Below are 22,826 nucleotides of genomic sequence, written 5' to 3' on the forward strand. Positions count from 1 at the left end.
GACCTTCCCTAGAACTCCAGTACCAAATTAAGGACCCATAGAGGCGCCAGAAGTCACAGCAGGGGGGCGCGAAGATGCTTAAATCTCTTCAAGAAACGGGGCACGTCAAAATGGGAAGACAAAGGCCCTCCCCATTGACTTTCCCTCACAAGCAAGAGCTGCAGCTTAAACTTGCAGGGTGTTAAGGGCCAAGCCCTTATACAAGCCATCCTGTAAGAATTCCAAATTTAAAGGACTATCCACCTTGAGAGGTTGAGAAACTCGCTCAGAAAACCAGGCCTCAAAAAAAAACTCTCCAAACTCTAAACATAGGATAGAAAAGTAAAAAAGTTTTTGGCCTGAAGTAAGGAGGGTAATCACAGTAGGTGAATAACCCCGCTTCAGAGCAGCCCTTTCAATGAACAAACCGTAAAACAAAATTGACCCAGATCCTCGTGTAGAATGAGTCCCTGCCGCAACAGACTCTTTCAAGACAATAGTCTGAGGGGACTGCCCACCAGCAGTCTCTGGAGATCAGCATACCACAGCCTCCAAGCCCAAACCTGAGCCACTAAAAGGTTGATGTTGGATTGACTTGCAATCTTCCAGACAAACCTGCCTATCAGAGGTGAGAACAGAAACACATACAGCAGGGCACTGTGTGGCCATTCCTGAATGAGAGTGTGTCGATGCCCAGCGTTTTGGGGTCCCATCTGTGATAGAAAAAGCTTGGAACCTTTGCACTGAAGGTCACCTAGGCCCCAGGGGGCCACAAGAAGCTGAAAGGCTTCATTCGCCAGCACCCCTTCTCTCCTGGGTTCAAGTTTCTCCTGCTGAGGAAGTGGGCTCTAATATTGTCCTTTTCAGCAATGTGAGAAGCAGATTTGCCTAGATGTTGCTCCGCCCTCACCATGAGCACATCTTCGACACCTGTTGACTCTTGGTTCCACCCCGATTGTGACTTTCAATCAATCACACTGACTGACATTTGAACTGCCCAAGCCTCTAAATGCTCGGCAAACCGCAAGCACGCTAACCGAACTGCCCGTGCTTCCAATTTGTTGATGTTCTACTGCCACTACTCTGCATTCCAGTGACCTTGCACCATCAGCTCCTGACAGTGCGCCCCCACACAGAAGGCTCACATCTGTCATGAGTACCAACCAATCCAGCATCTCCAAGGAAACTCCCCGAGATGATCCCCCTGTAACCACCAGCTCAACTGAGACCTCCCCTCCAATGGTAGGAGCATTGCCTACCATTGGAGGGGAGGTCTCACTGCATAATTGTGACTGTGGATTCCAGCAGGAAAGCAATGTATATTGAAGAGGTTGCATATGTGCCCTTGCCCAGGGAATTACTTCCAAAGCAGCAGCCATCAACCCCAGGACCTGCTGATAAGACAACACATTCAGCAAACAATATTAGTCAGGCAGAAACACTGCGCTGCTTTGTATCAAAATGAAGACTTTCTTCCATGCTCTTGGCTCAAATCAACCAGTCATCCAGACAGTGGTGAACTAGAATATGGTCTTTGCAAAGGGCTGCCACTACCACCACGACCTTGGAAAAAGGTCATGTGTGCCATAGCCAGCCCAAAAAGAAAGGTCTGAAACTGGTAATGATGATCCAGAATGGAAAACCGAACAGTCGATGTTCCCGAACGGGCATATGCAGATAAAGCCTCCGTCAGATCCAGAGATGAGTTATTCCTCTTCTTGAACTGCACCATTTCCATTCTGAAATGTGTGACTCGCAAATGACGCCCTTGAGATTGTTTCAAAAAAGACCCTTCCTTCTTGGGCACAACAGCCCATATTTTGCTGCGATTTGGGAACGGGAATCACCATTTTCAGGTCCAACAGCCTTTGTAATGTAGCTTCCACTTCTACCTTTTTCTGAGGGGAGCTGCATGGAAATATAAAGGAATCTGGAGGAATACGAAGAAATTTTAGAGAATACCCATCTTGAACCACTTTGAAGACCCACCTGTCATAAAAGCGAGATAGGTGGCTGCCTATCTCCAGCACCAACAGGTGAGCCCACAAATGCTCACTGAACAGATCATGGGATTCCACTACCAGAGCTTGCACCTTTTGAGGCCCTTGGGGGCAAAAGGACCAAGATCTACAGTAGGGATGGGATCTCTGGAAAAAACCTCCACTATAAGGCCAAAAACACCAGTAGTCTTGAGAGCAGTCACTCGCCCAAGAAGTCCATGAAACTGGATTTTTATCCTCTTGTATGCAAGGGACCTGGGTTTCTCCTTATTCCCTGCCAAATAAAAGCAAACCCTTGAAGGACAGCTTGGTAAGACTGGACTTAATAGTACCTGCCGACCAGTTGCACAGCCAAAGCTGTCGCATGGCCGTAATCACAGAAGCAGCGAACCAGGGCACAGCTTGTATCAACTAAGGCGGCAGCCCCTGGCTCTACCACGGCTGTTATCGGAAGCAGCGCTGCCAGATTCTTGAGAAAGATGCAAGGTAGCTTGAGCTACCAAGGCAACAAGCAGCAGTTTGTAAATTCATCACCACTGCCTCAGAGGCTTGCTTTAGGATAGCCTCAATTTTTCAATCCTGAGGAATCTTCATAGCTGCACTCCTCCACTGGAACAAGGGTTCCATTTGTGACAGAACACAAAGTATCCACCTTAGGGAAAACTGCTCTTTGGCCTGCAGATCCAAGGGATATAAAGGAAAATTTGCTCTTACCTGCTAATTTTCATTCCCGAAGTACCACAGATCAGGAGGCAGAGAACAAAACTGAGGCACAAAACTTTGAGGTACCAAAGATGTTTACCATAACAAACCCCAATAAGCTTTGGGCAAATAAGAGACTTAAGTTGGAGTCCCAACAAACTAGGCCTCCTTGATTTAACCGAAAAACTATACCAAAACTATGTACACTGCTTAATCTGAGTATATCATATGCCAGCTATGTCAGCTCAGCCATACCCATAAGCGAGGAAGTTTGACAGATGGGGACGGGTCTCTGGACTGATCCACGGTACTTCATGAATGAAAATTAGCAGGAAAGAACCAATTTTCCTTTCCTGTTCGCACCCCGGCTCAGTCCAGACAAGTGGGATGTACCCAAACCCCATTTTTCTGGGCGGGAACTGCTTCTGGTGAAGATGGGCGAGCCCAGGCAGGCGACAGACTCAGAGGGGATGAGGGAACTGGAACCACAGGCTATCACCCCCTCCTGAAGATAAGGGCAGAGCTCCCCAAGGATCAGCAACCCGCTGCTCTACCCAAGGGATGGCCCATGAAGGATCCTAACACCTCGGGGAGTCAAAATCTACTCAGTTCTTAAGCTTTACATTTCTTGAAAACTCCAGACTGCAGCTATGCACCTCTACAGACTGCTGGAGACAGAAATACTGAGGGACTGCAGGTGGCACTCTGTTACGTAGCAGTGCCTCAAAGTTTTGTTCTCTGCCTCCATCTGCTTGTAGAGATGCATAAACCCCACTTGTCTGGACTGATCTGGAATACGAACAGGAAACCCACCAAGGCACGCCCTCCTTTAAAAAGGATACCTGGCGCACTCTATTCCAGATAATCAACTCTTGAATTGCATCCAGGAGGGGAAAGAAACTAGGCCTTGCATAGGGTATCAAAATGTGGTGGTCCTCCTGCACCCCTGAAGTCAGTCTCAGCCACTCCAAGTGTCTTCAAAGTCTGAGATCAAGCTTGGCAACTCATCAATATGAAAAAACAAACAAGAGAAAAGTTCTATGCAGCTCCAAATCTGGAGGAACCCCGTTTCCTCAGCAGGAGAGCCTCCTCCATAATCATTGGTGTCATTTGATCCACCTGCATTCAAACCTTGTCAGGCTGCACTGCGCCACGGTGCTTGACCATGGTGGCAGGCACAGAACTAAAACTAGTAGGTAGTGTTGACTCCTAAGGCCGCCCCTGTAGAGGTGTCTAACCCCTGTAGGAATTCCACCCAGGAAAAAGGACTGGTCCATTCCAGGCCCCAAGGCCTGAATCCAACATCCTGAGTGCAAGTTTCTCCCGACAACTCAGTCTGTGAATCAACCAAAGGAGGGGGGGACACCTATGTCTTATTACCCTTGGGGTCTTACTTCCCTCAGACTGAAGAGATGGACCCTTGTCTGCAAAATCAGGAGGAAAAATCCCCATGAGCATCTAGGCAGTGCTGACACAAGCTTGAAGAAAGCTCTGGCTGTATCGCCCGTATGTGGCATCCAGCACAAATAGATAAGCACTTAGACTCCTTTGCCATCTGTGCCATGGTTTTACTGCGCTCAGTCAGGTATAGGCATATGCCCAACTAGATGCAAAAAAAAAAAAAAAAATCCACACCCAAAATGGATGCACAAAAAGTGTGCATCCAGGTACATGCGCTTAGAACGCCTGCGCAAAGTGGACATACAAACCGGGCGTCCAGACACACATGGCTCAAGGAATGCCCAATCTAGGCACACAAAGTGTGCGTCCAGAAGGACAGACACCTAATCTGGATGTGTAAAACATGCATCCAAGGAGTCGCATGTGCCCAAGCGGGAGATGCGGCAACAGACACCCAATGCACAGTTGTGCACAACAGCAGAGTGTGAAAAACACGCGCAATCACCCTTGCAGCCTATGTGCCAACTAAGCAGAAGCTGGAGAGTAGGGCCTAGCCAAAAGGCTGTTCAACCCAGCATGCCTGAACTATCTCCACACCTCACAGAACTTCCCAGTGAAGTGAGTGGGAAGGCCGAACGCAGAGGAAAAACAGACCTAGTAGGAAACCTCTTCCTTCTCCTATTTATTTATTTTTTTAAATAAAGTAAACTTTTACCTGAGCCCAGTCCTCCCTGGCTGAGAGCAGGAACTGGTCCTGGCTACTGGGGGGAGAGGGCGAAAGCTTTCACTGCTGAGCCTCTCTTGGCTTGCAACTACTAATTCAATTTTAAGTCCACACCATCCCAGGTAACCGGACTGAAGGCACTCTGCTGAGGGAGGGACTGAAATGAATCACCTCAGAAGGCAAGTGGCGCTATAAAAATGTCTCCTTTTGCACTTTTTTCTTCCTTTCTTTGCTTTCTTGCTCACAGGTAATCCCCTGTGGAGAAAAGTGTCAGGTTGATGTCAGGGCGGGACTATATATCCATGTTGTCAGCTTTTGCTAGTCTTCATCTGCTGGCAGAGGTGCATATCCCACTGGTGGGGAGTGACCTGCCAGAATGCGGAGGAATTGTGTTTTAGATAGTAACCAGTTGACTCCATTATTCTAATACCTGTTTAGGCCAGCTTGGATTGGCTTACATCTCTGAATACAATTTTTTTTAACTCCCTGCATATCACCTTAAATATTCATACATGCCTTTTTTTTCCTGAAGAAAATTTGAAAGTCAATGGATCTACAACTTGTATGAACTATGAATTTTATGACTACCATGTATACATTTGTTGAGTTTTATATACCGTCATTTGGTGAAGCCATCAACGGTTTACAAGATTCAAAAAGGTATTCTCTTAACATATGTATTCTGTTATAGCCTTAATTAATTCACATATTATATTTGAAAATGAGTGGATAAAGGGGATCGGAGTGGGTACAGATTAGAGGGGCTGGGGGGGGGGTGGAAGGCAATTAGTTAAATGTAAAGTTATTCTTTTTATAGTCAGATATAAAATCATTTTTGAATGAGAAGGGTTTGCTTGGTGCTGGTTGATGACTTGTTTTTGCATGTTTCGGTTGGTAATTCTGTTGGGTGTTTGGATGCTGCGATACTTGATTATCAATGTAGACTTTGTAAAACAGCCACATTTTTAAGATCCTTTTTGAAATTTTTGAGGTTAGGTTGGGTTCTCAAATCTTTTGGGAGGAGTTCCATATTTTAGGGCAGGCGATGGAAAATGCTCTCTCTCTGGTTGCTGTCAAGTGAGCATCTCTGATGGGGACGACGACTTAAGCGGCCTGTGTTTAAACGTAAGTTTCTTTGGGGATTCTGGGGGGTTATGTTTAAACCAGTTTGACCTTGATGTTCATTGTGTAGTAATTTGTGTATGATTGTCATGGATGTGTTCAATTCGGGATTTAATTGGAAGCCAGTGTAGTGAAATCAGTATTGGCGTTGTGGTCATTCCTCTTTGTTCCAGTCATGGAGAATACTTATACAAAAGGTCAGATTTTATTGTGCTTAAGATCTACAATTTCAGCCTGTCCAGCTTCCTCTTGAAGTTACCCCTTTGAACTTCTGTGCTAACACATCTACTCATATGAACCCCAATACATTAACCAAATCACAGCGGATTACTTTTTCAGATCATAGAAATAGAGCACTTATGCTATGGGGTAGCCAGACAATTAACACAAAAATGTTATTTAAGAAGAAGTTTTTAATATCTACTCTTGGCTGCCTATCAGACTGCTGTTTATTTTAGTTTATGGATGTCCTGTGTAAACTGATGAGAATTGTAGACAATGTGGTATATATAAACATTTTAACAAACTCAGGCTGATTACAGGTTTTGTTCATTACAACAACTTATAAGACCCAAGACTTACCTGGCTTTTGTTGGGTACTTTTGGGATAACCTTAGTTACTGTTCCCTCAAAATGTTCAAAGCTAATGTCTTCAAAAATAACCGTTCCTTGAGGCAACAATCTGACATCTGTGGCAACCTCTTTACCCTGTAAGCAAGCCACATGTTAAGGCAGTTCTAGTTTCTACAGACAAGTTGGTTAGCCCATATAAAAAGTAAATGTATAAAAATAAGAGCGTTAAAGATATAAAGTGACTGTTTTCCAGGAACACACTTACATTTCTATCCTTGATTGTAAACTCCACATCATCTCCAGGTTGTAAGGCTTCCAGATCACCTTTAAACTCACTATAATGGAAGAATATTTCCTTTACAACATCACCTCTTTCAATAAATCCAAAGGCTTCCTAAAAGGCAAATAGCGAGTGTATGAAAACACTTCAAAACCAAATTCTTACTTAAATTAGACCACAAACAAATTCTGAACATGCAACTTCAAAATACCACCCCAGTGTGTTGTGATTTTATAGATAATCTATGAATGCAATGTACATTTTCCATCAAATTTAGGAAGAAAAAGGTATAAATCTAACAAAGGAATAACAGCCAAGTAAGCAAGAAGTCTGGAAATCCAAGAACTAAAAAATGTCAGGACTTCATATTAGTCTTACTAGAACTGAATGGTTTCCATTCAGATGCAGTTTCTAGCCATTCATACAAATTATTCACAAACTGATTTAGTGCAAGCACCAGAACTGGCACATTTTAAAAAGGTGTTTCAACCTTTTAACTGAATTTACAAAAAGCAAAAAAAAAAAAAAAAAAAAAAAAAGAGCTGGTGATCCTGCTGAACACCTCCCTGTCAGAGCGTCCTTCCACCTCTTCCTTAAATCTTTTTAATCTAGTCAGCCCCATGCGATGCTATATATCTACAGTAGCATTTCCCAGCCTTCTCCGGACCCACACCTAACCAGTCTGGTTTTTAGGATATTTTGAACAAATATGCATGAGAGCTTTGCATATACTGCAGACCCAGTGCATGCAAATTTCACATGCATATTCATTGTGGAAATCCTGAAAACTCTGCTTCCAGGAGATAGTGGGGGAAAACACTGATCTAGAGTACAGGAAGGGTTTACCATTATGGATTTTACAGCAGATTTCAATTCTCTTTTGCAAAATACAGTTCCAAGTTTTGCTCACCTTCATGGCACAAACCACTCCCTGACAGCGCGTTTGTTTCTTTTTCATCAGCATAATCCCCCGAGCGTTTACAGCACCAGTACTGAGAGAAAGAAATTGAAGACAATGGTTTGGATCTAAGAAGGATAAGCACATCACACATCTGATGCAGGCACATACCCACCTAAGTTTTCGTTTTAGTCTCAGAACCAGTTCCCAGATCCTTGTTTATTCTCAACTGCATTATGTTCGTTTGCTGCCCAAGTGGAAGAGAGTATCCATTCAACCCATAAAATCTAGTAGCCACCTATGTAACATACCTACTACACTACACAATACAATAGTGTTACAAGCAATATAGTTTCAGAGCACCAAATATTCTAACTGCTTTTTTGCTGTAAAGACTACCTACCTCTGGTAACAAGACTATCCATGTAAATGAGCACTCATGTTCTTGGAGCCACCCCCCATTCCTTATGATCAGAGTTCCAACAGTAAACCGCTTGTACAAGAACCTCCTTCAGTGACACTGACAACCTGAATTACTAGCTCCATTCTACCTAATGCATTTGTAAAACTGAAGGAAGCAGCACAGACTTGGGTCCAGAGTGCTGAGAACACCAAGAGAAAAAGGAATGCAAATCAAGATTTCCATTTTGTTACCTATTCCAATGTGATGGGAGATAGTTGTGGGCAGCACTTCAGGTTCTCCCATGCACCTCCATATGGTGATTCTACTCCCCTTATGTTAATTGTGATTCTATTTTCTTATGTTAAGGACCTGGCTATTTTATTTAATCTATACTTCCACGCTGCACTCTGTTATCCCCCTCCCAGTTCCTACTCCCTGTTAACATGTACTTTCCAAACCTAACTGTTCAGATGTGAACCGGTATGATGTCCCCTACTAATACCGGTATATAAAAGTCTTTAAATACATACATACATCAATAAAGTGACGAGTGCTCTTGAAGAGCTCCAGCATGGTAGCTAAATGCCCAAGACCCCTACCAGAGGCTCCTGACTGTTGCACCTGCCTTCCTATTGGGTTCTGAAGTTAGCAGAAAAGGAAACACTTGAAGGTTTCCATTTTCCTCAGCAGATCATAAAAATCAAACAAGGCTCAAACTTACTGTTTGTTGGTTTCTATGATGAAGTTTATTTTATCTCCAGTTTCCAGCTGAACGTTACCATCAACATCCTCTGGTGTGTAAGTCAAGTAGAAGACTTCCTGCAAAGAAACAGGGGTCATTGCTGAAATATTGACGGTTGTATCCAATATGCACACAATTTTCTAAGCAAAGACAAAAGCATAATTATTGTGATGATCTCTACCTTTTCCTTTCTCCCATTCACCAAAACTGATTTTTTAAAAACTGCAGTTCACTGCTTAGATCAGATTATCTTGCTCATAAAAACAGTAGAGATTTAAAAAACTTTTACATCTCTTTAACCCATGAAAGAAAATGTAAATGAAAAAGATAGTTGTCAGTCACTGTAAGGTAGTACACCAGCCCCAGCATCTTCAAGTTTACAGAAAGCACAACCAAATCAATACTGTTGCTGTTTTTGGCAGTTCAATATTCTCAACCTTGTCAGTTCCCCATTATGCCAGCCCTGACCATTTAAACTTCATCATAGCAGCTTTACTAACAGTAATTTTACATCTTGAATCAGGTGGCTACATATTTCCTAAAAGGAACTGAAGGCTGAAGAAAACATGAAGGCCTGGATATCACTTCTGTACATTATGTTCTCTGTATGTATTATCTAACAGCCACACTGAAGAAAAGATTACAAGAAGTTCTAATGCTTTTTACAAATTTCTACTGAGGAGCCTGTCTTGCCAGATGAGTCAAGATTTTATTTGCAACAGAAAAAATATAAGAAAGAACAAACTATTTGGATACAATTCATATTGATCAATGATTTTATAAAGGCAAATTGAAAGCCGGTAGTGCTTAGTATGATAGGATGAGATGGCATAGTTTAAATAAACAAGCAATTATAGCAAATGTGGGGGGGGGGGGGAGATTTAATGTATTGGACTATTATACAGAGTGGTCCACGGAAAAGTAGCCCACCTCCAATACCAGTATAACCTCCCAGTAAAAAAAAAAAAATAAATAAATTTTCATAACCGTTAAGATTACTGTATGGTCATAACTTACAGGGGCCCACAACTGCATTTTGCATCTGAAAAATTAAATCCTAGCAGGAAATTTAATGAAATAAAAGTACTAAAGTGCTTTCAAAACAAGCAAAAAAAAAAAAGGGAGCCAAGTTGAAAGGTAGAGTTCTTCCAAGGAAACAGAAAAAAAAACCCCTCAACATTTTGTTAAGATTGTAGTTCTGGTTTAACCAAATATGTCAATGACTACAACCTGAATGCTGTGTTTTAGACATTTGGCGGGTGAGAAAAGAAAAGTAGAGCAGGGGAATGCCAGAGACTGCTCCCTGCATCTCATGTGGGGGGTGTGATTTCATGCAAAAGTGCAGTTTTTTTAAACTCACTGTTAACTCTAAAAAGGTCAACACATCCATATGGCAACCAGACACCATGTAACAGGTTTTACTTTTGGTTGTAAATGATATTCAAGAAAATCTGAACTCAGTTACGTAACGGTACTGTAAATTATGTAATCAATCCACAAAAGGACAAAAGAATTGGCTCAAATGAAGTCATAATAATCCAATTACCTCTAAACTGACACTATCAATTGATAGGATGTAATATTTCAATAAAGTTAACCAAGTTATTTAACATGCACAACAGATTTAACCACATTTTAATCACACCCTTATATCAAATTCACTATCATTTTCAAAAATCCTGCATCTAACCTGTACTTGCAAGTTCTTATGAAAAAGGCAGTGACTTAAAGGGTATGAAGTTATTAGAATGTGGATAAGGAATCTCATATGGTTACATTTAACATGCAATATATATTTATATATATTTGACAATGTGAAATTTGTAACTGATATAGCATTATGCTAAATTAAATCATATACATTTTAAATTGTCACTTCCATGTACTGTGATCATGACTACATTAAAAAAAAAAAAAAAAAAAAAAAAAACCTCCAGACAGCGATAACGTGCACCTGCAGTCTCAAGCCCAAAAGTATGAATACTATATTGAGATTATTCTGCTTGACAGGAATATCTAAATTAACCAGATTTAGTCAGTCAAGCCAGCGTATGACTTCATATTCAAGAAATAGACTACATCTTGAAACAAAAATTCAGTATGGAGTCAACAAGTGATGGATGCAACAGTTAACTGTGTCAGGAAGATATGTGCTTTACTTATGCTAAAAAGTTGACAAGAATAAAATATCCTGTCGAGCTAAAATGAAACCTGTAATTAAAAGGACCATTTAGCTACCAAAACCATTAGCCACATCTCATGCAGCAACACAAAGCTATACAACAAGACCACACTGGAAACACATGACCCAAACAGGGCTCATTAATAAGTGCCCATATGGTTGGCAAATACAAGCTTGGATTTTGCACCTAAGGTTTGTTTTTGTTTTGTTTTAATTTCTAGATCACACTGGTGAATAAGATTTAAGTAAAATACTGGTGTTTTTACCCCATTACGTTCGTAGCATACACTCCCTGATGGACTTTGACCTGGGGCAGCTGGAGATTTACTCTCTAAGTTGTGAGGAACAGCGCACACAACCTAACAGTCAAAAAAAAAAAAAAAACAAAAATAAAAATTGTTGCTAATTACAGAAGCAACACCAACACCGACCAAATAGCAATGACCCCAAAATTAAATTCGCAACACCACAATTTGGTCTTTTTTTTTTTTTTTTTTTTAAGATACTCAAAAAGAAACTGCATGCTGTTTTTCACAAACTGAAAAAAATGAAGAAAGAATTCTTCCTTTACAGTTTAATGCACCAAGTTAAAAATAAACTTGTAGGTACCCAATTCTCTTCTAAGATCAGATACACAGTGAAGCATGCAGAAGTACACAAGGTGTTCCTACTTGTCCAGTGATTCGCTCCTCAGGTAAAATTTCAGGTTTTAATTTCACCAATTTAACAGCAATGGGTTTTCCAGTACGCCTGTCAGAGGATACCTCAAATTCAACATCATCTACAGGATGAAAGAAAACATGGGCAATCTTCAACATTCTGTTCAGAAGCACTTCAGCCTTATTTTAAAGGACCTTGCATGTACACTGTGCTGTTAGACTGAAAAGCTCTGACTAGGGAGGAGCAGGAACACTCACTGCCATCAGGGACATTGTTCACACACTCCTTCCCATTCAAGGGGACTGCAGACAATTCTACTGTGGCACAACTGTCTAAATACTTGGAAGAGGTGAAGGCATATCCTAGCACAGACTAGACAGTGAAAGAATGAAAGCCTCCAAAACAATTATAGTAGCAAGATCAAGGGGAAACCATTTAACACAATTTGTCAAAAAACTCTGCTAGCCATGTGGTGATCAATTTAAAAACAGGTTTGTACAGGCTCATTACTGGACCCCATTACATGACTCCCAATTACAATTGCATAATCTATACCCATGCTTTTTTTTCATACAGCATCAGGGTTGGGGTTTTTATAATTTGTTTTTTTAAACTATTTGTAACTGAAATGGCAAATGTATATCAAGCCACACTTCAACATTGAATGTCCCTTAAAAATTTAAGACAACCCAGAAATCTACAGCAAGAACGGGAACCAAGTCATACCTAGGACTTCACCACCAAAAACCCTTTTGTCCCTTCAAGTCACCAGCTGGGAGGTGCCTAATATACTGAATATTGTAACGTGTTTCCAGAAATCTGCACTGTAAAGCAAAGCCAGTGAAGTTCTGGTATAACTGGAAGGTGCTTTGCACATACCTCCAACTTTGAGCTCCTGCAGGTTACCATTATATTGTGAACAGTGGAAGAAGAGTCTTGCTTGGCGCTCAGAACATTGAATAAACCCATATGATGTCAGCAGTTTCTCAATAATTCCTGTTTCACGTAGTGCTGCTGAAGTACCATTGGGGTACCCATTGTGGCCATTGTTGTGGAGAAGGCTTGGATCAAAACTCATCTATTGAGGTAGAGAAACAGCAGTAACTGGAGATGTGGCCTCCCCATCCTCAAATGCCTCAGTCAATTGCTGTGTGCACTCACTGCTTGTGAGCACCAGCACTGAACTTCAAATTAAGAAGTTTTTGAGGGCAAGTCATTTCAATTTACTTACAAGACATTTTTACCATTCAATTTAACACTAGCTGTAAAGCGAAAATGCAGAAAGCAGACAAAGAATTAGACACGTAAAGACAAGCAGAGAACTGGGATTTCTTCAATAAGATTTAAAAGGTTTGAGGGGAAGCCTGCCCTGCACTTTATATTAAGCCCAACATATAAACAGTACTTTTACACCAATGATATGAAGACAATAAAACCACCATAAAGGCTATAGATCAATTGCATGGCCACACAATCCAGTTAATGTACTCACTGCTTAAATATTTCTACATTCACAAAAATCAGCAACTAAACAAGCTCGTAACAAAAAAGCACGAACATTTATATAGTTGTGAATGTTTGCATATAAAGACTTTTATTCTGTTTGCAACTTTCTGTTCTGGAAAGAACAAGGTTCTGGAGGAATATATGCTAGTGAGTTATGGATCCAGCCACTAGCACCCTATTCCTAGTAGCTTACTCAACACCAAAAGGAGCCTAGATTTTAGTTCACCGGAAAAAAAAAAAAAAAAAAAAAAAAATTTGCTATAGAAGCAGTTGCACCTTTCATATGGTCTGTCCTAATGAAAGCAGATCTGTAGCTACAAAATGTTTAGATCTGCTTCTAGTAAGCAAAAGGGTTTCTTCTTATAAATATGGTCTAATTACCTAACAAATTTTGAGAACTAAGGTGGTTTGTGATCTCCATTAAAAAAAAAAAAATTCTATCTATATCTCAAGTGGTATAAATATCCCATGACACACAAAGCACACAGCTCGAAAGCTCAACATTAATCACATTAAATTCAGAATGATAACCAACAGCACCCAAGAGACTGGTTTCACCACCACACCATGCTCAAGACAGTTACTGCATGCATTGCCATGTTATATTCACTTTTCTACACATTTAAGTGTATAGAAACAAAGCAAATTAAATACAGTACTGATTATTCAAAGCTGCACTAGGAAGCTCTCTCACTAGCAAACTATGCAGTAAAAATCAGAACAATACAATGAATGTTAAACCTATTCTGATTAAGTTTAAGAAAGGAGGATGTGTATTGGTAGATTTGTTTTTAGAATACACTATATGGAAACATTTTACAAGAACAAAAAGGTTTTCCAGCTGCACATCCCTATTAAGGAACCTACTTTTTGGCTTTTTTTTCCGCTTGACAACTCACGGAATAGAGGGAAAGCAATGTTAGCCTATTAGCAAAATTAAGAGAAAAAGGCAAAAAGTAATTTGATAGAGACACTCCAGTTTTATACAGCTAAGAAATACTTAAAGATCCAAGTTGGAGTCCAACTGATGAATTTATGGTGGCTCTGTGTGTAGCCCTAGAAGGAAGCTGGGTTCTATTTGCAAACCTAGCTTCTGATTCTCAAGCCACTGGCAATGCCACCACACAATGGTAACACCAAGTGGTCAGACAAAATTGTGATCATGGTCAGAGGATCATTTCTGCAGTGGCTGGGGTAAGACAGGCAGAAGATAAAATTGTTGCCAGAAGGTCAGCTCATGCACTACAGCCCCTGTAGAAGCTGCATCCAATTGAACTAGAAACCCAAAATGAGAAAAAGGCAGGGGGACAAACATTCAGGTCTACTAAAATGGTTCATTCCTCAAAACAGACACCAACTTGATAAAAAAAAACCCCACCCTTTTTTTTTTTTTTGTTAGGGATGTGCATTTGTCACATCCATACCTCGCCAACTTTCTAGTACCAGTGGGAAAAAGTATGCGTGTACTTTTAATAATGAAATACATGCATACCATCAGTTTTCCCACATGTACTAGAAAGTTGGTGAGGTATGTGCATATCTGCCAAAACAAATATAATGAATGCACATCCCTACTGTTTATACCATTTTAGCAGAAAAATGGGTGGTAAACTCAATCCCATACTTAGTAGGGTGCTGCATACACAAGAACAGTCACAACTATTCTTCAGCCGGTTTAGCACCTATATTTCTACAAGAAACTAGACATGAACTATCCTACAAGGCCAGTAGGCATTTATTCTTTCAGAGATTCACGTACAAATAAAAAAAAAGGGGGGGGGGTAAAGAATTGGTAGGTCAGTAACCCTAGCATGATCAGTTTGATACTAAATTTACATTTTTAATTTAAGATTACAGCATCAGATTAAGTTAAGACACTTGGAAAGTTTTCAAAGTCCTCATGCTATTAATACACACCTTAAGGCATGCAAAAAAAAAAAAAAAAAAAAGTTGCCCTGACTTACAGATCTCTGATACAGGGGGGTCCTCTTCTGTTTTTTAGACCCAGATGAAGAATGAGATAAAGACATAGGAGGAGGGGGAGGATCTGGTGACACTGTATAAAGGCTCTCCATCTTATACAGCTGTGATAACACATAGTGTACAATATTAACACTACAGTCAGTTCTTACTATTGTTTTAAACAAATCCAAAATTGTGGAAAATAAGTTACACCTTCAAAATACCACTAATTCATTCAAAAAACTGTCTAAGTCTCTAAAAGTTTATAAATGTGTCACTTTCCATATATGCTCAGCTAATTAATCCACAATACTTGAGGGTACCTGCCGTTTTCAAACCCAAAGATGGCCGACCTCCAGCAGGGAGAAAATGAAGGAATAAAAGTCTAGGGGTGGTTATTAGATAACTCACTGGATGGTAAGCTTTCTACAACAGAAGAGGGTTCACCTTCAGAATGTCGCAGCACTCTGTATAAAAAGCTTAAATATGTAGATAAGTTAGTGAAGTCATAGCAATTTTGCATTCAGTCTACCTGCAAGTCACAATCTGTAGTTGCCTTTTACTGGGTAAACCACAAATGCGTTTAACTGCTTTAGTCAACTATTTGCTTAATTTTTTTTCAGTGCATTTCAGAGCCATGCCAAATTTATGAAGGTGGTCTGTAGGATTCATTGGATAGTCTTGTGATACTGCTGCATTAGAAGAATGCTACAGTAGTCTAGTACTTACCATAGAGTGTGCATTAACTGCAGTTGTAATCTTCAAACAAGACTGATCAGACTAATAAAGCCATATTTTGTCTTTATAAAGTTTATTCAAATGTAAATTTACAGGTTAGAAAAACTACAGATACAATGTTACATATCTACTGCCTATGGAAAAAAAAAAAACAAAACAGACTTTATGGATCTAGCCATACATTTCTCAAAAACAGAGTGAGATATACATGGATTCCCATGCACTGTGTTGATCAAAACATATCCCAATATAATCAGACATCTTTGCTTTTTTTTTTTTTAAACAATTTTTTACTAAGTGTCAATACAAAATGGATGTAGAGCTTGTATAAGATGCCTTGCAGATTTCTAGTGAAGTGCCACACCTACAGTATAATTAATGGAGAAATTAATTACCTGATAATTTTGTTTCCTTAGTATAGACAGATGGACGCAGGACCAATGGGTATAGTGTGCTCCTGATAGTTGGAGACTGATCAGATTTCAGTCTGAGGTCAGCCCTAGTACATATAACCCCCCCCTGCAGGACGCCATGCTCTTCAGTATTCTCTTCGAAAAGCAATTGTGGATGTGACTAAATAACTTGATGTGGTTATAGCTGGAGACTGCCAGTGCACTCTACCAAGAAACGCTGACACCTGGTAGGTATGAGTGTCCTAATTAGAGGAAGGCTTGGCTTACCTGTATTTGTCTTGTTCTCAGGGATTGTCCCCCAAAGTTTCCGTGATTGTCAGCAGCCGTGGGCGGGATGCTGAGTCCATCTGTCTACACTAAGGAAAACGAAATTATCAGGTAAGCAATTTTTCCATTTCCTAGCGTGTAGCAGATGGACTCAGGACCAATGGGATGTACAAAAGCTACTCCCGAACCGGGTGGGAGGCTGCCCATGGCCCACTTAGTACTGCTCTTGCGAATGCTGTGTCCTCCCGAGCCAGAACATCCAGGCGATAGAATCTAGAGAAGGTATGAATGGAGGACCATGTCGCTGCCCGACAGATCTCGGCAGGTGACAGCATCTTGGTTTCCGCCCAAGACACTGCCTGGTCTCTAGTGGAATGGGCCTTGACCTGTAGAGATGGAGGCTTGCCTGCCTCTACATAGGCCGCCTTGATAACTTCTTTGATCCAGTGGGCTGGGGTTGCCCATGAGGCTGCTTCTCCTTGTTTCTTCCCGCTGTGAAGGACGAAGAGGTGGCCCGTCTTTCGTACAGATTCCGACTTTTCCAGGTATCTGATTAGGAATCTGCCGACGTTAAGATGGCGAAGGCGATGAGATTCCTCCAAGTCCTTATGCTCGTCTGGTGATGGTAGCTAGATGGAAGTGAGAAACCACTTTTGGTAGGAAGGAGGGGACCGTATGTAGCTTTATAGATCCCAGTGTGAACCTAAGGAATGGTTCTCGACAGGACCGTGCTTGGAGCTCTGAGATGCGACGGGCCGAACAGACTGCCACTAGACATGCAGATTCAAAGTTAGTAGTTGGAGGGACAGACCGCGGGTGGGTCTGAAGGAGGCTCCTGCTAGGAAGTCAGACTAGATTGAGATTCCATAAGGGTACCGGCCACTTTACGGGTGGTCGGATCTGCTTGACCCCTTTCAGGAAGCGGGAGACGTCCGGGTGAGAGGCTAGGCTGCTGCCCTCCACCTTAACTCTGTAGCAGGCCAGCACGGCCACCTGTACTTTGATGGAGTTGAGAGACAACCCCTTCTATAAGGCGTTCTGCAGGAATTCCAGAATTGTGGGGATCTTGACTGTCTGCAGGAGGATGTTGCGGTCTTCACACCAGGCTTGGAATATTCTCCATAATTGTATGTAGGTTACATAGAAACATAGAAATGACGGCAGAAGAAGACCAAACGGCCCATCCAGTCTGCCCAGCAAGCCTCACATGTTTTTTTCTCTCATACTTATCTGTTTCTCTTAGCTCTTGGTTCTATTTCCCTTCCACCCCCACCATTGAAATATCTAGCTTGATTAGTTAGGGGTAGTAGGGGTAGTAACCGCCGCAATAAGCAAGCTACACCCTTGCTTATTTGTTTTACCCAGACTATGTTATACAGTCCTTATTGGTTGTTTTTCTTCTCCCCTGCTGTTGAAGCAGGGAGCTATGCTGGAAATGCGTGATGTATCAGTCTTCTCCCATGCTGTTGAAGCAGAGAGCCATGCTGGATATGCATCGAAAGTGAAGTATCGGACACAATTGGTTTGGGGTAGTAACCGCCGTAACAAGCCAGCTACTCCCCACTTTGTGAGTGCGAACCCTTATTTCTTCTCCCCTGCCGTTGAAGCAGAGAACTATGCTGTATATGCATTGAAGGTGAAGCATCAGGCTTATTTGGTTTGGGGTAGTAACCGCCGTAACAAGCCAGCTACTCCCCTCTTTGTGAGTGTAAATCCATTTTTCCACATTTCCTCTTGCTGTTGAAGCTTAGAGCGATGTTGGAGTCACAGTAAGCATGTGTATGTTTATTGAATAAGGGTATTGTCTCCAGGCAGTAGCCGTCATTCTGGCGAGTCACCCACTCTTCATTGGCGGCCTCTTGACTTTATGGATCCACAGTGTTTATCCCACGCCCCTTTGAAGTCCTTCACAGTTCTGGTCTTCACCACATCCTCCGGAAGGGCATTCCAGGCGTCCACCACCCTCTCCGTGAAGAAATACTTCCTGACATTGGTTCTGAATCTTCCTCCCTGGAGCTTCAAATCGTGACCCCTGGTTCTGCTGATTTTTTTCCTATGGAACAGGTTTGTCGTTGTCTTTGGATCATTAAAACCTTTCAAGTATCTGAAAGTCTGTATCATATCACCTCTGCTCCTCCTTTCCTCCAGGGTGTACATATTTAGATTCTTCAATCTCTCCTCGTACGTCATGCGATGAAGATCCTCCACCTTCTTGGTCGCCCTTCTCTGTACCGCTTCCATCTTGTCTTTGTCTTTTGTAGATACGGTCTCCAGAACTGAACACAGTACTCCAGGTGAGGCCTCACCAAGGACCTGTACAAGGGAATAATCACTTCCCTTTTCTTACTCGATATTCCTCTCTCTATGCAGCCCAGCATTCGTCTGGCTTTTGCTATCGCCTTGTCGCATTGTTTCGCAGACTTCATATCATTAGACACTATCACCCCAAGGTCCCTCTCCTGCTCCGTGCACATCAGCTTTTCCCCCCCCATCGAATACAGTTCATTCGGATTTCCACTCCCCATATGCATGACTTTGCACTTCTTGGCATTGAATCTGAGCTGCCATATCTTCGACCACTCTTCCAGTTTCCTTAGAGCCCGTCTCATTCTCTCCACTCCTTCCGGCGTGTCCACTCTGTTGCTGATCTTTGTGTCATCCGCAAAAAGACAAACCTTACCTTCTATCCCGTCCGCAATGTCGCTCACAAAGATATTGAACAGGACCGGTCCCAACACCGATCCTTGTGGTACACCACTTAAAACCGCTCTCTCTTCAGAGATGTGGAAAACTTGAATGCTCGGAGCAGAGTGTCAATCACTGCCCCCGAGTATCCGCTCTTCTTCAGGCATATCCTCTCAATGGCCAGACCGTAAGAGAGAATAGAGTTGGGTCTTTATGGAGGATCAGATCCCTATGTGGAGGTAGAGGGAGGGGGCTCCCTGTCGGTAGTCTTTGCATGTCTGTGTACCACAGCCTTCTTGGCCAGTCCGGGGCCACTAGAAGTACTGGGCCCCTGTGGTGTTTTATCCTGCGGATGATCCCGCCCAGTAGCGGCCACGGAGGGAAGGAGTATAGAAGGACTTCCTGTGGCCAGACCTGGACGAGGGCATCGATCCCTTGGGATTGTGGTTCCTGTCTGCGACTCAAGTTGGGAACTTGGGCGTTGGACCGGGTCGCCAGGAGGTCCATGGCTGGTTTTCCCCAGCCGTTTACTATCAACTGGAAGGCTGTGACAGACAGCCTCCATTCCCCTGGGTCTAGACTTTCTCTGCTGAGGTAGTCCGCAGTGATGTTGTCTTTTCTCACGATGTGGGCGGCTGAGGTCTCTTGTAAGTTTGATTCCGCCCACTCCATTAGGGGTTTATTTCCAGGGACACCTATTGGCTTCTGGTTCCTCCCTGTCGGTTGATGTAGGCCACTGTTGAGGCATTGTCCAACTGATTCGCCCCGTACCATAGGCAGACTAGCCCGACTGCCCGTGCTTCCAGTCAGTTGATGTTCCATCCCAACTCTTCCTTGTCCCATTGCCCCTGGGCGATCAGTTCTTGGCAGTGGGCTCCCCACCCTCGTAGACTCACATCCGTGGTGAGCAGGATCCCGGTTGGCAGGGATAGTCTTACACCCTTGCTCAGGTGGTCTTCTTGTAGCCACCATTGTAGCTGGGTTCGAACTTACTCTGGGAGCTGTAGTTGAACGGAGTAGTTTTGGGACATCGGATTCCATTGTGACAGCAGGGAGCGCTGTAGGGGCCGCATGTGCGCTCTTGCCCATGAGACCACTGACTTGGAGGTAGTCCCACACCCTGGAGCAAAGACTGATTAACAGGTTTTGCAACTGGTTCATCAGCTTTGTTCTCCTTGTAGGAGTCAGAATAACCTTGTCTTGTCTAGTGTCGAACCTGACTCCCAGGTATTCCAGAGATTGGAAGGGCTGCAGACAGCTTTTGTTTGTGTTGACCACCCACCCGAGGTTCTCCAGTAGAATTTTGACTCTGTTGGTTGCCTGCTGGCTTTCCTCTGGGGATTTTGCTCTGATCAGCCAATTGTCCAGATATGGGTGTACGAGGATTCCTTCTTTCCTCAGTGTCACTGCCACTACAACCATGATTTTGGTGAATGTTCGGGGAGCTGTGGCTAGCCCGAAGGGTAGTGCCCGGAACTGGTAGTGGCGGTCCAGGATCGTGAAGCGTAGAAAATGCTGATGCTCGTGGTGGACCGGGATGTTCAGGTAGGCTTCTGACAGATCCAGGGATGTGAGGAATTCTCCCGGCTGTATCGCTCTTATGACTGAGTGTAGGGTTTCCATGCAGAAGCGAGGGACCTTCAGGAGACGGTTGATGGACTTGAGATCCAGGATGGGTCGGAACGTACCCTCTTTCTTGGGAACAATAAAATAGATGGAATAGTGCCCAGTATTTTGTTGTTGCATGGGCACTGGTATTATGGCCTTCAAGGCGAGCAATTTGGTCAGTGTGGTTTCCACTGCCCTCCTTTTGGAGAGGTCATGGCAGGGAGATTTCACAAATTTGTCCGGAGGAATGTTGTGGAAGTCCAGATAATATCCCCTCAAATGATGGTTAGGACCCACTTGTCCGAAGGTCGACCCATCTTTGGTAGAATAGGGCAAGCCTGCCCCCTATGGCTTCTTCCTGTGGATGGGGCGGCTGATTTTCATTGTGGGGTACGGCTAGGGCCTGGGCCAGAGCCGGCTCCCCTTCTGCTGTGTTTGTTCCGAAAGGACTGGCCCCTGCCTGTGGGGAGAGATGCTTGATATGTATTTTTGTATGGTTTGAAGTGCTGTGATACCCTGCCCTTAGGTGTTCGGGGGTGGGGCGCTGGCTTCTCTTGTTCTTGTCCTCCTGTAGCTGCGGTACTGGGGATTTGCCCATTAGTCAGCTAACTTTTCCAGTTTGCTTCCGAACAGGAGGGTTCCCTTAAAGGGCATTCTCGTGAGTCTAGTCTTGGAAGTCGTTTTGGCTGACCAGCTTCAGAGCCAGAGTTGCCTTCTGGCTGACATCACAGACTCTGGCTGCTGTGCACACCAGGTCGGAGGTCGTATACGTGAGGAATGGTACACCTGGTTCTAGTGCTTCGACGGGTGTGGTGGCGTTCCTGATCTTTGATAAACAGGCGCATGTTACCACGGCAGGCTGCGATCTGTAGCGACATAGCTAATACGTGGAATGACTGAGGATGGATTCCAGACGTCTGTCCTGGGCATCCTTGAATGACGCTCCTCCCTCGACTGGAATGGTAGTGCGCTTAGTGACTGCACAGACCATGGCACCCACTTTGGGGAAAGCCAAGAGATCTTTTGCCACAGGGTCCGTGGCTGCCAGGGTCTGCCCCCCTTTGAACGTGGCCTCTGGAGAGTCCCATTCCAGGCCAATCAGCTGTTGAACAGCTTGCAGCAAAGGGAAATGGCAGGTAGTCTGACTGAGTCCCTCGAGGAGGGGGTTAGTCTTTGGTTCCCCTGTAGCACTTGTGCCTGGAATAGCAAGCTCTTTCAAGCTGTCCGCCACGAGGTCTGAAAGCTAGTCTTTGGCGAAGAACCGCTTCATGGTTCGGTAGGGTTCCGTTCCTGGAGGGATTTCTCCTTCCTCCAGGGAGTCTTGACCTTCATCCGAGGTGTCCGTGTCCTCAGGGCTGGGGCTTTTTGGGCAGGCGAAGCACTTCGCTGGGTTTAGAGGGTCCCGGGATGTTAGGGTCCTCCGAGGAAGTTTGTGGCTGTGTCATCGTAGGCACCGGTTGCATGTGGACGAAGGGATGTAGGCCTTTGAAGAATTCTACCCAGGAGAAAGATGCTAGGTCTAAATTGAGAGGCACTACGTCTCCGGGAAGCCCCGATTGAAGGAGGCTCCCGCTGGAAGTAGTGAGGTCCGGTGTACTGTCGGTGGAACCAGATCCCCGCATCAACTGGGGAGGACCTTAGACTGGATCTCTCAGGGCCTCCTCGCACTGTATACACAAGGCTGTGGCCTCTTCATGCCGTGCAGCTCTAATGTGGCATGCTGGGCAGAGGCCCTGGGCCTTAAGCTTCTTGTCCGGTGGTGCCATAAGAAACTGTGCGTTCAAGCGTACGCCAGGAAGCTCAGATATGCGCTCCGGTTGCACCGAAGTTGTGCGTGTAGGTCGGAGGCGCATGTAGAGAGATGTGCGCGCCACTCTGCGCACGGGTTTTTACTTATGCGCCCAGCACAGTTGGGCATGTGGCTGTGCGCCTGGCGCCCACCAGTGTGCGCACAAGTGATTTTGTGCGCACGGCTCGCCTC

At 43.6% G+C, this 22,826-nt stretch overlaps 1 protein-coding gene across 6 annotated transcripts in view; it reads right to left on the bottom strand.

Annotated features, from left to right (window-relative positions):
- Positions 1-22,826, bottom strand: part of CSDE1 (cold shock domain containing E1) — a 99,304-nt gene that overhangs the window by 46,022 nt on the left and 30,456 nt on the right. For 3 of the 6 annotated variants that reach the window (XM_029573209.1, XM_029573210.1, XM_029573206.1), the window contains 8 exons: positions 15,137-15,256; positions 12,546-12,744; positions 11,678-11,787; positions 11,273-11,365; positions 8,804-8,901; positions 7,692-7,773; positions 6,767-6,895; positions 6,511-6,636 (listed from right to left, as the gene is read on the bottom strand). In XM_029573209.1, coding sequence (XP_029429069.1) covers positions 6,511-6,636; positions 6,767-6,895; positions 7,692-7,773; positions 8,804-8,901; positions 11,273-11,365; positions 11,678-11,787; positions 12,546-12,744; positions 15,137-15,247 — 948 coding nt within the window. In that variant the 5' untranslated portion in view covers positions 15,248-15,256. The remainder of the gene's footprint in view (positions 1-6,510; positions 6,637-6,766; positions 6,896-7,691; positions 7,774-8,803; positions 8,902-11,272; positions 11,366-11,677; positions 11,788-12,545; positions 12,745-15,136; positions 15,257-22,826) is intronic. The other 3 variants (XM_029573212.1, XM_029573208.1, XM_029573207.1) reach the window with 2 other exon arrangements.

Source organism: Rhinatrema bivittatum, chromosome 12 (genome assembly GCF_901001135.1).
Source record: "Rhinatrema bivittatum chromosome 12, aRhiBiv1.1, whole genome shotgun sequence".
Lineage (NCBI taxonomy): Eukaryota > Metazoa > Chordata > Amphibia > Gymnophiona > Rhinatrematidae > Rhinatrema > Rhinatrema bivittatum.